Below are 15,318 nucleotides of genomic sequence, written 5' to 3'. Positions count from 1 at the left end.
CCTTTCTTTTGTTTTTACTAGGTATTAGACAAACCCAGTAGGCTAACTGAAAAGGAACTTGCTGAAGCTGCAAGCAAGTGGGCCGCTGAAAAGCTAGAGAAGGCAGATGAGAGTAACTTACCCGAAATTTCTGAGTATGAGGTAAGGCATAATTTCTTCTTTATTTGTCTGGATTTTAAATTATAGATGAAATTTTGGTTTCTTCTAGTGTTTTAAAATGTATTTGGGGAAAATATCCTCATGAATTACTAAATTTTACCACACATAGTAATAAAATGAATATAAATTACTCTGAATTCAGTAATTTTACTATGTCTGAATGTCTCTTGTAGTTTAGAAGTGTAAGAATGGTATAAATGTGGAATATTAGGAAGATGCAGTATTTATATATGCTGCTTTTATGAGCTTTTAAAAGTATTTCTAGAAATGCTAAGCCACCAGTCATAAATCAGTGAATTCAGAACAAAAATCTAATTAAACCTTGGATCTGGGTTATATTTATATTGCATGCTATACTCTATGCAAAGTTTTTCATATATATCCCAAGAAATGCAATTATGCATTGTTTGGTCTACCTGTGATTTTTGATGAATCTTGAGTACCAAAAAATGGGAACATTTTTGGGTCCACAGAATATGCTTTATAAAATGTTTGCATTAAAATATTTGAAAATGCACTGAAAATTTTTTCTGTAACCTGTAAAAGAAATACAAATATTTCGTGGGCAAAGTTAATCTTCTAGATTCAGGATTTGTTACTAGAGAAGTTATTTTGACATGGCAGAGAATATAAAAATCTCTGTACCGTGATAGATTATATTTGGAAGAGATTTCTGACTTTATATTTTTGAATGCCTTTTAAGAAAGGTCCTCTGATGAAAGAGATGAAACGTTGGAGATCAGTGTGTAAATTATATACCTGCGTGCATCTTAATACACTGTGGAAAGACCTTTCCAAAGGAACTAATACACACTGCTCATGGAAAGTACAGATCAGTACAAACCCTGTCAGTGCTTACAGAAATAGAGCCTTTCTCTATTAAAATGCTGATGTGTCCCTGTCGTTTAGCTATCAGCTTTTCTTACATAGGCCAAAGTTTCCTTATTACTGTAGAGATAGTAATAGATATTTATGCATATTCTCAAGTAAAGGTATCAAAAACATCAAGCTGTTTCTCTTTGGTACCTCTCTAGTGCTATTTCTTTTTTTTTTTCCTTTTAATTGGAAGCTAATTACTTTACAATATTGTAGTGGTTTTTGCCATACATTGACATGTGTCCCCCATCCTGAACCTCCCTCCCACCTCCCTCCGCATCCCATCACTCAGGGTCATCCCAGTGCCCCAGCCTTGAGTGCCCTGTCTTATCCATCAAACCTGGACTGTCGATCTATTTCACATATGGTAATATACATGTTTCAATGCTATTCTCTCAAATCATCCCACCCTCGCCTTCTCCCACAGAGTCCAAAAGTCTGTTCTTTACATCTGTGTCTCTTTTGCTGTCTTGGATACAGAGTCATCGTTACCATCTTTCTAAATTCCGTATATATATGTGTTAATATACTGTATTGGTGTTTTTCTTTCTGACTTACTTCATTCTGTTTAATAGGCTCCAGCTTCATCCACCTCATTAGAATTGATTCAAATGCATTCTTTTTAATATCTGAGTGATAGTCCATTGTGTATATGTACCACAGCTTTCTTATCCATTTGTCTGCCGAAGGATGTCTTGGTTGCTTGCATGTCCTAGCTATTGTAAACAGTGCTGCGATGAACATTGGGGAACATGTGTTTCTTTGAATTCTGGTTTCCTCTATGTGTATGCCCAGTAGTGGGATTTCTGGGTCGTATTGCAGTTCTATTTCCAGTTTTATAAGGAATATCCACACTGTTCTCCATAGTGGTTGTACTAGTTTGCATTCTCACCAACAGTGTAAGACGGTTCTCTTTTCTCCGCACCCTCTCCAGTTTTTATTGTTTGTAGACTTTTTGATGGCAGCCATTCTGACCAGCGTGAGATGGTACCTCATTGTGGTTTTGATTTGCATTTCTCTGATAATGAGTGATGTTGAGCATTTTTTCGTGTGTTTGTTAGCCATCTGTATGTCTTCTTTGGAGAAATGTCTGTTTAGTTCTTTGGCCAATTTTTTGATTGGGTTGTTTATTTTTCTGGAATTGAGCTGCATGAGCAGTCTAGTGCTGTTTCAAAGCATGAAGAGTATTACATTTGATAGGGTCATTTAACTATTTTCCTTAAGAATTTAGAGTAATAGTTTTTATATTAATAATAGAAGTATGTACTTTAAAGTTGCTGATTTTGATGTCTGATAATTTTTCTCAGAGTAATTAAACCAAAAGCTTCCAAAAAATACTTAATTTTTTGTTTGCTAAATATTGTATCTTCAATTATTCTTGTTGTTTAGTCACTAAGTCATATATGACTCTTCTGTGATCCCATGAACTATAGCTTACGAGGCTCCTCACTGTGTGACATTTTCCAGGCAAAATACTAAGAGTGTATGGCCATTTTCTTCTCTGTGGGATCATCTCAATGGGAACAAACCCACATCTCCTGCATTGGCAAACAGATTCTTTAGCACTGAGTCACCAGGAAAGCCCACGTATCTTCAGTTAGAAAAGCTTTTATTAAGACTATTCATTCTCCCTCCTTGTCATTTTGATATCTCTTAATTTAAAAAATCAAATCCCACTGGCCTTCAGAGTCAAATTCCCTGGGGGTTCTCAGTCCCTTTGCTGGATCCCCAGTTTGGGAAATCTGTTGTGGGCCCTAGAACTTTCACAACAGCGCGCAAACCTCTTTGGCATAATTGTTCTCCAGCTTGTGGGTTGTCTGCTTGGTGGCTCTGTGGTGGGGTTCATATGCCGCACCTCCCAGGTCTGCTGTAGCCGGAGCCCCTGGCCCCGCAGCAGGCCACAGCTGACCTCTGCCTCTGCAGGAGACATCCAAACACACAAACGCAGGTCTGGCTCAGTCTCTTGTGGAGTCCAGAATCACTGCAGATGGTGACTGCAGCCATGAAATTAAAAGACATTTGCTCCTTGGAAGAAAAACTTTGACAAAACTAGACAGCATATTAAAAAGCAGAGACATTACTTTACCGACAAAAGTCCATACAGGCAAAGCTATGGTTTTTCCAGTAGTCGTGTATGCTGTGAGAGTTGGACCATAAACAAGGCTGCACAACGAAGAATTGATGATTTTGAACTGTGGTGTTGGAGAAGACTTTTGAGAGTCCCTTGGACTGCAAGGAGATCAAGCCAGTCAATCCTAAAGGAAATCAGTCCTAAATATTCATTGGAAGGACTGATGCTGAAGCTGAAGCTCCAATACTTTGGCCACTTGACGGGAAGAACTGACTCATTGGAAAAGACCCTGATGCTGGGAAAGATTGAAGGCAGGAAGAAGGGGATGACCGAGGATGAGACGGTTGAATGGCATCACCGACTCAATGGACATGAGTTTGAGTAAGCTCCAGGAGAAGCCTGGCGTGCTGTAGTCCATGGGGTCGCAAAGAGTTGGACACGACCGAGCAACTGAATTGAACTGAACTGAAATTTAAAAAAAAATCTTACTCTCCATCTTTTCCAGTTTTTTATTATTCTATTTATAGTCTTTTTTCATTTCTTGACTGGATCTCGACTCTGAATAGTCAGTGACATTGGGTCTTGAAAGATGTTTTTCCAGCACTCTTGTTTTTTTCTCTGTAATGTGCCCAGAATTTGCTAGATTTTGAATGAATGAGAAGTCAGGAATCCTAAAATCTGTGTGTGGAGTCGTAGGTCAGAGATGATTTTCTGTTGGAGCAAAGGCAAGGTAAGAGTACTGTTGAAATTACTATAGTATGTTTGTTAGTTGGTGTACGTCATTAGTGTTGAGCAGCAGCATCAGTCTTGTAGCATTGTCTGAAATGTCCTTCAAGTTTTGTTGATAGTCTTCCATACTGGAGAAAAGGCATTTGGGAAATTCTTAGGATACTCTGTCGTTTGGGCAAGGATAGTCACATTTGTTTTTAGGCAGTTGTTAAATAGTTGCTCATTTCAGTGATCCATGTGTTTTTTTTTTTTTTTTTTTTTTTTTGAGATATAGAGTTTTTAAGAATGTTGGCCTTGGTTCTATAAACTCCTATCTGATTTGAGGTGGAAAGACCTTGATGATAGGGAAGAGTTTTTCATAGTCCTCTCGTTCATGTGTTTAGTGACAGTCTTTATATAATTGTCAAGAGAGGGGATTAAATATTTAGGTTTCCAGTTGTCTTCTCTTGCTGTCATCAATATAGTTTTAAACAAGTTGGTTGGGAGACCATGTAATTTAGATAGTCAGTGAAGTTGAAGATAAATTCAGTGCTATGCTTAAATATCAGAAATATTAGAGTTCACTATTCTGTTCAGATTTTTACTTTTACCTTTTGGACTCTAATAGGGAATTTCTGAAAGTATTTGATAGAATGATAGTTCTGAACAGTCTCAGTGACCTGAGGAAGAACAAAAAAGATTCTCTTAGTGCCAGTGTTGTCATTGTTTAGTTGCTAAGTCATATCTGACTCTTTGCCACCCCATGGACTATGGCCCACCAGGCTCCTCTGTCCATGGTATCTTCCAGGCAAGGATACTAGAGTGGGTTGCTGTTTCCTTCTCCAGTGGATCTTCCGGACCCAGGGATCGAACCTGTGTCTCCTAAATTGGCAAGTGGATCCTTTACCACTGAGCTACCAAGGAAGCCCGTTAGCCCCACTACATTTAGGAAATGCTAGATTTAAAGATGTAGGTTGATTTTGGCATTTTAGCACTTTTCAGAGATTTTAGTATGTTAATGTGCTCATCGGTTATCTGTGACAAAAGAATAAATGATAATGTTTGCATAATTTATCAAAATTTTGACTTTAAATTTTTGCAGAGTGCACATTTTAGGATTATGTTTTAAGGCATGTATGTTCAGGGACACTATATATACAAAATATACAAAATAATACTATACTAGCTTTCTCATAGTTTATTTAAATTCACTAAGTAGTCTGTCTGCATCTGTTTGTATCAAACAGTGCATTAGAGGCACCATCCTGGCTTTCAAAGAGCTTTCAGTCAAATTTGGTAGAGATATAATTTACTATCCATAAGCATGTGGCCATGAGAGTTTCCTTTTGGCTATCAAGATGAAAATAAAATTATTCAAAGGTTATTAGAATGTCACAGTAGAACAAGTTGCTTCTTGCTGTAGAAGAAGATTTTAACATGTTTCTTACTTAAATATGAAAGTGTGAATTATGTTGTTTCCACATATCTGGTGTTATTCGCCACTTACCCTGTCCGTAAAGTATGCCCAACATCCATGGCTATCTTTTAAACTCAGATCTAGTCAGTGAAATCAGTAGGGCTTGAGATAATAAGATGCAATATCTTTCTTGATTCCGATTTTCTTCCCTGCTGTCTGTGCTTAGTTGTGTCTGACTCCCTGTGGACTGTAACGTTTCTTCTGTCTCAAGCTTTGGCAGGTAGGTTTTTTCAAACCACTGTGGCACCTGGGAAGCCCATTCTTCCCTTACTTTTGTAAAAATTTTTGCCACTATTTCACTGATGACCTTATACTGCCTTTATTAAATTTTTTTTTTTTATTTTACCAGTCTGGTTATCTAAATAGAGAGGTAGAATATACCTCATGTCTTGTTTTCCCTCCAGTACCTTGCAAAATATATATCTAATGAACTAAACTAAATTTAATTACTAATAAGCACTTTGCTCAGAGAAGGCAATGGCAGCCCGCTCCAGTGTTCTTGCCTGGAAAATCCCATGGATGGAGGAGCCTGGTAGGCTGCAGTCCATGGGGCTGCTAAGAGTCCGACACGACTGAGCGACTTCACTTTCACGTTTCACTTTCATGCATTGGAGAAGGAAATGGCAACCCACTCCAGTGTTCTTGCCTGGAGAATCCCAGGGACGGGGGAACCTGGTGGGCTGCCATCTATGGGGTCGCACAGAGTCGGACACGACTGAAGTGACTTAGCAGCAGCAGCAGCACATTTTTGTTGTAATCATTGATCTCCTTAGCTCTGAAAAAAGTTTTTGTCCAGTATATCTTCCATCAGGTCTTTTTCTTGGGTAGTTTCTGTTGATTAATTCTTTGAATAAACCATACTTTGTTGTTTCTTTGTATAATTTTTTTGGTGCACTTTGGATGTTTGATTCTAACAGTGTGGTAACTCTGAGAGTCGTCTTCTTCCTCTTTTCTGGGGCTTGCTGGGGTTTTTTCAGTTGTTGTTGTTACTGGTTTTTATTATTGGCCACTATTTCTGTACTGAGGATCAGCCTGAGGTGAAAACTTTTAAAGTCTTCTTAGTTCTTTCTGAGCTTTTCCCTTGGTATACCCAGTTACTTTTTGTCTTCACCCATGTATACAGTTATTTTTAAATAAACATCCTTATTTTTAATGTCTTGCTCCCAAAAGAAGAAACATGAAAAATGAAGGTGGGGTGGTAGGGTGCTTGGCCTTTATATACCCTGGAAGTCACTTCAGCCAAAGTAAGTGGGGCTTGCAACAATGGGGGAGGTACAATAACAATGTCTGTTCACCTCTTTGTCTGCACCTCTTGATCAGAAGCAGGAATCGGTGATTGGAGCACAGTTAGTTTCCTGCTCTTTGGAGGATGGGGTGCTTTTTGCCCAACCTGACTCCCATAGGCTATGTGTAAGCTGCTCTAGGACATGTACACGGCTCCCTGCCAGGTGGCTCAGTGGGCCATGGCCAGCTGCTACTGTGCTGAGAGCTGAATGTAATCTCAGTTTATCTTCCTCTGTATGGGACAAGGCTTCAGCAGAGTAGAGTTGCATAGTACTTAAATCAGACAAATTCTGCCACTGTAGTTTTTGTGTAGGTTCGGAGGCAGATTGCTAGTGCTTTCTACTCTGCTGTCTTCCCAGAATCCTCGCCCCTTAAATGATTCATATACTTCAAATTCAAATCCCTTAAGATATGTAACTCAGACTTGTAAAAACCAGGTTTTTAAAAAAAGTAGATTACGCATACATGTGTCAGAAATTCAAATGGCTTTGGAATAGGTACAGTTTCTTCTAAGTTATTCCTATTGAGACAGTCTCTTGTATCATTTTTTCCTCAGAGATAATATCCTATGGAAATAGTTTGTTCATATAAATGCATAGACACCCATATTTCTTTCTTCCCTTTTGTTTTTGACACAATTGGCCATGTATTTATGGGGAATGACCTTTAGGTCTTGCCAGGAGAAAAGTTAGGATACATTATGTAATATATATAGACTGTTTTTTTTTTTTTATAATGATTTCTTAGTATTCCTTGGTTCTAGACAGTGCATACTTTATTTGATGAACATTTAGATTGTTTTCAACCACTTGCTATTGATGGCAGCCATATCATAGCATTTATTGCACATGTTTTATCTATAAATTAAGTTCTTAAAGGTGAAGGTGCTGAGTGCAAAGGATATGTGGTACATTCTGATAAATACTGCCAAATTTCTGGAAGTAGAGCCCTTTTCCATGTTCCTGTTTATTTTATTTGTTTATTTGTTCACACTTCTGTCTTCCAGTTGAACTTTGTTCTTCTGTGTTTCTTAAATAAGTTGCTTAAGAAATAGTTATAGGACAAAACCTTCTAGCTCTGTTTTAATATAGTATGAAATATAATTTTGGAATGGAGTAAGCCTAGAGGCTTTGTCCTATGTAAAATTTAAAAAGTAGCCAGAATTTCCTCTTTAATCCTCCTCACATATCTTCATTATGTATATGTGTGCTCAGTCGGGCCCGACTCTTTGTGACCCCATGGCCTGTAGCCTGTCAGGCTGCTTGTCCATGGACTTTTCCCAGCAAGAGTACTGGTGTGGGTCACCATTTCCTACTCCAGGGAGTCTTCCTGAGCCAGGGATTGAACCCACATCTCTTGCATCTTTAGCATTGGCAGGCGGATTTTTATTACCTCTGTACCACCTGGATAGCTCTTTTATGTTCATTATGCATAACAAAATTAAAAGTGTTTCTTTTCTTGTAGCACATCAAATTTAGTGCTTTTTCTTGAGATAATCTGCCAGTTAGTGCTTATATGTAGGCATCTAAAATGCTATATGTCCTTTAAGAAAGTAACGAAGGATTTCTAATTTCTTCTAAAGGCGGGATCCACAGCACCATTGTTCATTGACCATCCAGTAGAACCTGAGTCAAATGCAACAGATGGCATAGAATTGTTCGAAGACAGTCAGCTGACCAGTCGCTCTAAAGCAATAGCAACAAAAACCAAAGAGATTGAACAGGTGAGAATCCAGTCTGCTAAAGTACAAAAACTTTTGTTCATTTTGTACATAATAGTTACAGTAAATATTTATTGAATAAATATGTTTCATTTTATCTTTTTTCATTTATGACCCTGAAATTACAATTTAAAACATTCTAAAAAGTGTTCAATATGATTTCACTGTAATTGTGATCAGTTTTGTCTCCCACCCCTGCTTACTTTTCTTCTTTTAATAAAAAGCAAGCTTCTATTTTAGAGAATATTCTAGTTAGTGTGGAACAATTAAAAACCTACTAAATAGAGGTTTTTAACCTACTAATAGAGGTGAGTTGAAAGAAATACTAAATATACCAAAATGTTAGCAAATGTTATTTTTGAATACTGGGAATACAGATGTTTCTTAATGGTTTTCATTATACCTTTAATCGTTTTTCAAATATTAAAGAAAAAATAAAGGGTAGGTATTTAAATCTCATTTTTAATGATATCATTCTGAAAACTCAGGATCTTATTTTTAATAGATTGAATAGATTGCTTAAGGAATCATTATAGGATAAAACCTTCTATCTATGTCTTAATACAGTGTGAAGTATAATTTTGGAATGGAATAAGCCTAGAGGCTTTGTCTTTCCTAAGGTTTAAAATGTAGTAGCCCTTTCCTCTTTAATCCTCCTCACATATGCTCATTATGCATAGAAAAGTTGAAAGTGTTTCAATATGGAAATATTACCTACCTTATAGGGTATTATCACTTTATGAGAATTAAATGTAGTAAATATAAAAGGACTTTATAAAATGTAACATGTACAGCTGTTTGTTTTTGATGTTGTTACTCTCTAATGCCTTGAGTAAATGTTATTATATTGTTATAGAATCTTCTAAAAACTATTGGAAATTAAGAACAAAATTAAACCTTTTTGCAAGGTGCTATTTCCACATCAATTAGAATCTATTTCTGTTGGTTAAATAGAAGATCTTATTTAAATCCTAGATATAATAGTGCAACTTATGTTGATGCCAATCTAATGCAAAAGATAAGAACCCAGATAGGAAATTTGTCAGTAAGCCAACAGAGTTTCAAAACAGGATTGGTAGCAATGTCAGATGCTTGGAGGAGTATAGGAAAATGGAGACAGAAAATCCTGTTTAACTTGGCTGTATGAAAGGTAGATTAGTACCTTTAAAGATATCAATTAAATGAGAGTAAAACAGTTTTCTCACTAGGTGTATCTTCCAGCGTGAATATGTATATCATTATTATTGTCTTTTTACTCTCACTTTCCTTTTTAGCTTTTCCCCCCTGTGCCATTTGACATATGTTTGCTTGTCTCCTTTACCATATGGAAACTTCATGAAAGCAAGGGCTTTGTTTTTAAGAACATAACTGGTAGAAAAACTTGACTGACCTCCCTGTTGGAAGGGAGTATTGGGTTGTTGTTTATTAATCTTAGTACTACCTTCTCTTGTTATTAATCATAGTTTGATCTTGACTAGTCAGAGGTAGAGCCTAGCTTAGCAGTACACAAAATTTAGTATGAAACCAGGTTTTTATATAGATACCTATATATGTTTGACATGTAAATATGACTATATTTCTGTTTTCATCTGCCCATTGTTCAAACACATGAAAAATCTGATACTGAAGCATATTGTGCAAGGAGAGATGACCTAAAGAAAGAAAAATAAATCTAAAAGGTCATTACTATATTCTGATGCATTAAAAAAGTAAAACCATTATAAATATAGAACTTAATGATATTAAATGTTGGAATGTAGCTACCATGTTTTGGCTAAGGTACTTTAGTTTTCATATATTGACAAGAAAATCAATCCAAAGTTCCTCAAAAATGTCACAAAACTAGGAAATAATAATACATAATTATTTTACAAATCATGTCTTAACATTATAGTGAAAATGAAAAAAAATTAGTTTTAAGGGGGTTTACTTCCCATTTTCTCCATTTCCAACTTTCGTGCATTTATTTTTAGAGGTTAAAGACCAGATGGATAGGAATATTATAAAGGTTTTATATTTTTCATATGCTTGAAATACTGCATGATTTAAAAGATGAATAATAGCCTCCCCCAAAAGGGCCTGCATAGATGAGGCCAACAAATCAAGCTTAGAATAATGTAGGAATGTAAATGTTGGTGTTATAGCAAAGTTGCTTTTTCTCCTTGTATGTCTAGTACAGTATGTTCACATATAAAGATAAATATCCACATATAATTTTTTAAAGGCTATAAATTAGGTCCTTCAGCCCTTGAATTCCAAGAAAGTCATTCACTTGAGGCAGTATTGCAATATATAATAAACTAAATCTTCAGACCAAAATTTAATTCAAAGGGCCTACAAATGTGGCTTATTTACTGTTCAAAGTCATGTATATGGAAATAGATTGGATCAGAATCACTTCAATAAGAGTGGATTTATGTTTTTGCCATTTTATTGCCATCTCATTCTTGGGCATATAATAATTTGGTAGGATAGAGGTACAGGTGCCTTTTTAGAAAGCTTACAGCTTGTAATCATATGGCAGGGAATCACTGATCTAAACTCTCTGAGCCAGAAGACATCGGATTGCATCTCTGAATATTGTGTTGCTAGAGATCATTTGAATCATCTCACTTTCACGTGAATATCTTTTAGTGAATATGATTCATTCTCTTGTTCCAGCACATTTATCCTCCTTATGCTTTGGATTCTCTGGTATATCTTTTCCCCCTTATTTTTATTTCCCCTGATATCTCCTCTTATCCAATTTGGGCCACAGTTTACATTCAATTATGGAAATACTTTCCTAGGCTTCCTGGCTTCTGAGCTTTGAGGGGCAAACTTCAGAACTTCTTCTGTCATTATGGTAATTCCTAGAGAGATCTAACTTACAAAATTATAGGTGCTTCATATTCTGGTTCAGGTGTTTACAATTTCACTGACTTCTTGATTGTCATATATTCCACAAGCCCTCACATACCTACTGTTACTGAACTATTTGGTTTGAAAGTCCATCCTACTCCTTGCTTTATTACTAGTGAGGAATCTTGTCTTTTAACAAATTGTTATTTTGAATGAAGCACACAAATTGAAATCCCGTGTTATTATATAACTTCTTTGCTCTATTGTACCTTTAGGAATAAAACAATATTTACTATTAACTCTTTGGAATTGTCTTATTTTAGATTTACAAAATCCCTCATATTTTGATAAAATTGTGCTTAGACATAGCCTCTCAGTGAGATCCTCTGTTTTGGGATCCTGGCATATAATATTTAAGTCTACCTGTAATCCCACTGGCAAGATCAGACTTAGTTTCTTCTATCTTCCTCTTTCTTCAGGTGGAATCCAGTGAGTATACACACGTGTGTATATACATGCATACAGACAAAAAATGTGCATGTACGTGGTTGACCTAGCCGATCATATGACTAAGAGTGTCAGGGTGGCTAAAATCCTCCTAAGGACACAGAAGGTTGTAGAGAAATAGGTACTTAACGAAGCAGTATAAGGATAGTGGGTGTATGAAGTGAAAGTGAAAGTCACTCAGTGGTGTCTGACTCTTTGTCAGACTTTTTCTCCAGGTGACTTTTTCTCCAGGCCACAATACTGGAGTGGGTAGCCTTGCCCTTCTCCAGGGGATCTTCCCAACCCAGGGATTGAACCCAGGTTTCCTGCATTGCAGGCAGATTCTTTACCAGCTGAAGATTATTGAGTTCTTTTGCCATGCCAACTAGTCTTAAAAAAAGAACCTTTCATCTCTTCATTCTCAAGGCACAGCACTTATATTGTGATTCTCTGCCTTTATTGTACATCTAGGGGGCTTTTACAAAGAAGAACTTCCTGGATTTCAGCCATAAATATTCTTGTTAATAAGTTGTCAGAGCTTCTCAAACTTCAGTGTATTGTAAATCACTGGGGGATCTTGTTAAGATACAGGTTTTCATTCAGTAGTTCTGGAATGGGGCTTGAGATGTGAATATCTGGCATTCTCTCAGGTGATGCTGATTTTACTAATAAGGAATTGAAAGCAAGTAACTGTATTTTCATAAGTTCTTCTATAGTTTCTGGGCTTCCCTGATGGCTCAGTGATAAAGAATCTCCCTGCAGTTCAGGAGATGCACGTTTGATCCCTGGATTGGGAAGATCTCCTGCAGGAGGTCATGACCACCCAATCTCATTTTCTTGCCTGGAAAGTCCCACGGACAGAGGAGCCTGGTGGGCTACGGTTCCTAGGGTTGGAAAGAGTCAGACATGACTGCAGCAACTTAGCACACATACATAGCTTCTAATTTGCTGAAAGTGATTGATTACCACCTTTTATGTAAGACGTTTTATACTGTTTTTTAATTGTGGTATAATTAACATGCAATATAATGTTTAGACCTTAAGTATTCAGTTGGATAAGTTGTAACACTTTGTAAATATCACCCAAAACAAATATTAATGAAAGTATTTTCTATTCAGATATGCAGTTGATTATATTGACAGCAATAAGGTTTAATTAGGAACTAAAGTTATGGTTATATATCAAAAGCATGTCCTTTGGCTTAAATATTGTCCAACCCAAAATGTATTTTAACTGATAAAATACACAAGGATAGAATTCAAAAGACACAAGAGATTATGCAGTGAAAAACAAGTTTCCTTCTCACCCATAATTTTTAGCTGCCTAGTTTCTTTTCCCAGTGTATAGATAAACTGATAAGTGATACATATGTATATGTGTATACACAGTTTACATACAGTATTTATGTATGTGTGTGTACATGTATACATACCCTGTGTGTATGCACATAGTATACACACACAAACACACCTCTGGAACATGTTTGATTCAGGTGAGTAGAGATAAAAATTGGTGTGTGTCCTGTTCAGTGTTTTAGTGACCATTATATTTCAGTATATATATATATATAACTAGTCCCCTATTAATAGACATTTATAATCCCTTGGAAACCATGTTTCAAAGTATAAATCTTCTGGTTTCTCCACATTAAGAAGTATATATGTGTATGTTTAAAATAAACAGTATTTAAAATGAACAGTTTGGGATGTGGAACAGTTGCTTTAATACTGTGAGTGTCAGATGCTGTGTTTAGGTCTTGTGAAGTGCTGTCCAGGTTTTAATAATTGCATAGGAGATCAGCAGCATACCTGTTTAGTTCTCATGGTTCTGATGGCTTGCCAAGTTTGAGAATAACTGTAATATGTGAGTTTGCAGAGAATCTGAACTTCTTCCTTGTACTAATCTTTGTCAGCCTTTCTTAAAATATGTTAGTAGATGCAATTAATAATATCTAAGCCAGTCTAATTCTGGGAATGTATAAAGAATATTAATAATATTCTTTAAATGCATTATTCATGATATTCCTCAGCAGAAAATCACCATTTGTAAGGGGGGGGCAAGTCTATCTTGTCTTTCTTCTTGTTTGTTAGGTAATTTAAAAAAAGAACATGTACCATGAAGGCAAATTCATTTTTAAGACCTCTGGCTATTTCAGGATACTACTTAATAATATAAAGGTGTTTTATGAAAAAGCTGACTATTCCTACCTGTAAGTAAGTCTTTCTATTAACAGAATGGTTGATTATATATTTATTTGATAACTTACAGTTAAAATGTACACATGAATAATTTAAGATTCAGAGAGGGTACAATCTAATGTTCTAAAGCAGAGAGTACTCAGAGATAGAGGGGATTGCTTATTTTTCTTCTTTCCTTCTTTTAACTTTCAAAGACTTAAAACACTTGTTTTAGTAAAAACATTATTTTTTATAGTCAGACATAGCTATGCCAACCTTGTTATATGGAGGAAATGTTATTTCTTAGCCATGTAGGAGCCACTTTAATAAAAATCAAGTTACTTTAGAAATCATTTTATTGCCTATGTAGGTCATTAGTGTTATAGGTTAATATAATTTTACTCTCAGTCTAGATCAGTCTACTTAATATATGGTTTTAATTTTAATTTTAATTTTACATGTCAACCATTTTGTGAACGTATGGGCAGCTCACTAGCTTTTCTTCATTTTTTTCCTCAAAATAAGAAGTTAGACTGAATAATCTTAGATCTCTTCCTAATCTAAATTGTATTAAAATTAAAGGCTAAATAGTGCTTCTTTTATACATACTATTACATGAGTACATAAAAAAGCTAATTTCAGATTTAACTATAGAAAATTTAGGTATTGATTCTTTTTTAAACCTCTTGATGACAGAGGACATAGGGTACTTAAATTAAAATGCATTTTAAAAACTCAAATATTTGTCATGGCTGTGCATCAGTCAGGAATTAATTAGTACTTGTTGAGCTAATGAATTGTGCAGTTAGTGTTTTCTTCAGTAAACACGATATTCCATTTAATCACTGTCTGCCTATGGCTGTCTTCTTTTTACTTAGAGTGTCTATTTTCGGTCACCATCTCTCTGTGTAGCTGATTCTTCACAATCCTCTCACCAGCTCTTGCTCTTGTGCTCTCAGGATAAAATAGGATATTTTTGTTTCACCTTTAAAGTGAAAAGGCTTGAAAATTAATCAAATGTACCATCTTTCTAAAAGGTTCACTAGATTGGGAGACATGGAAGAGAGTCACTTTTTAACAGATGATGGGTTAAAATTAAATTGTTTCAAACACAGAGGTAACTATATCTTGTGTATGCATGATCTAAGCATTTTATACTTATACCCTGCATAATAGAAACACTTCGTTTTTTTTTTCCAGAGCAAGTAACGAACTTTGTAAAAGTGCAGCTCTCATCACTATCTTGTCTAGACATCAAGTCTACCCTACTGTATTTAACAGCCTGTTATTACCAACCACTTATTCGGACTTTACATATATATAGATTTAGTAAAATACACTCATTTGAGATCTACCTCTGAAAAATTTCTTATTCCCAAAACACACTGAAAATAAATTGTTTATTTTGGCTAAATTTCAGAGCTTTTGAAAGTTAGTTTATCAGTCAGATTATGTTTATGTTCTTACTGTAGACACTTGTTGCTGAAACATTAAGTGTAAAGTTTTCACTTAAAGGGT

General features: G+C 35.7%; 1 protein-coding gene across 8 annotated transcripts in view; it reads left to right on the top strand.

Annotated features, from left to right (window-relative positions):
- The window catches only part of PPHLN1 (periphilin 1), a 145,224-nt gene that overhangs the window by 87,873 nt on the left and 42,033 nt on the right, over nt 1-15,318 (top strand). For all 8 annotated transcript variants that reach the window (XM_043886729.1, XM_043886709.1, XM_043886692.1 and 5 more), the window contains 2 exons: nt 22-141; nt 8,158-8,298. In XM_043886729.1, the coding sequence (XP_043742664.1) occupies nt 22-141; nt 8,158-8,298 (261 nt within the window). The remainder of the gene's footprint in view (nt 1-21; nt 142-8,157; nt 8,299-15,318) is intronic.

This window comes from Cervus elaphus, chromosome 3 (genome assembly GCF_910594005.1).
Source record: "Cervus elaphus chromosome 3, mCerEla1.1, whole genome shotgun sequence".
Taxonomy (NCBI): domain Eukaryota; kingdom Metazoa; phylum Chordata; class Mammalia; order Artiodactyla; family Cervidae; genus Cervus; species Cervus elaphus.
Note: the sequence above shows the minus strand (reverse complement) of the source record. Positions and strands in the feature narration are given on the sequence as shown.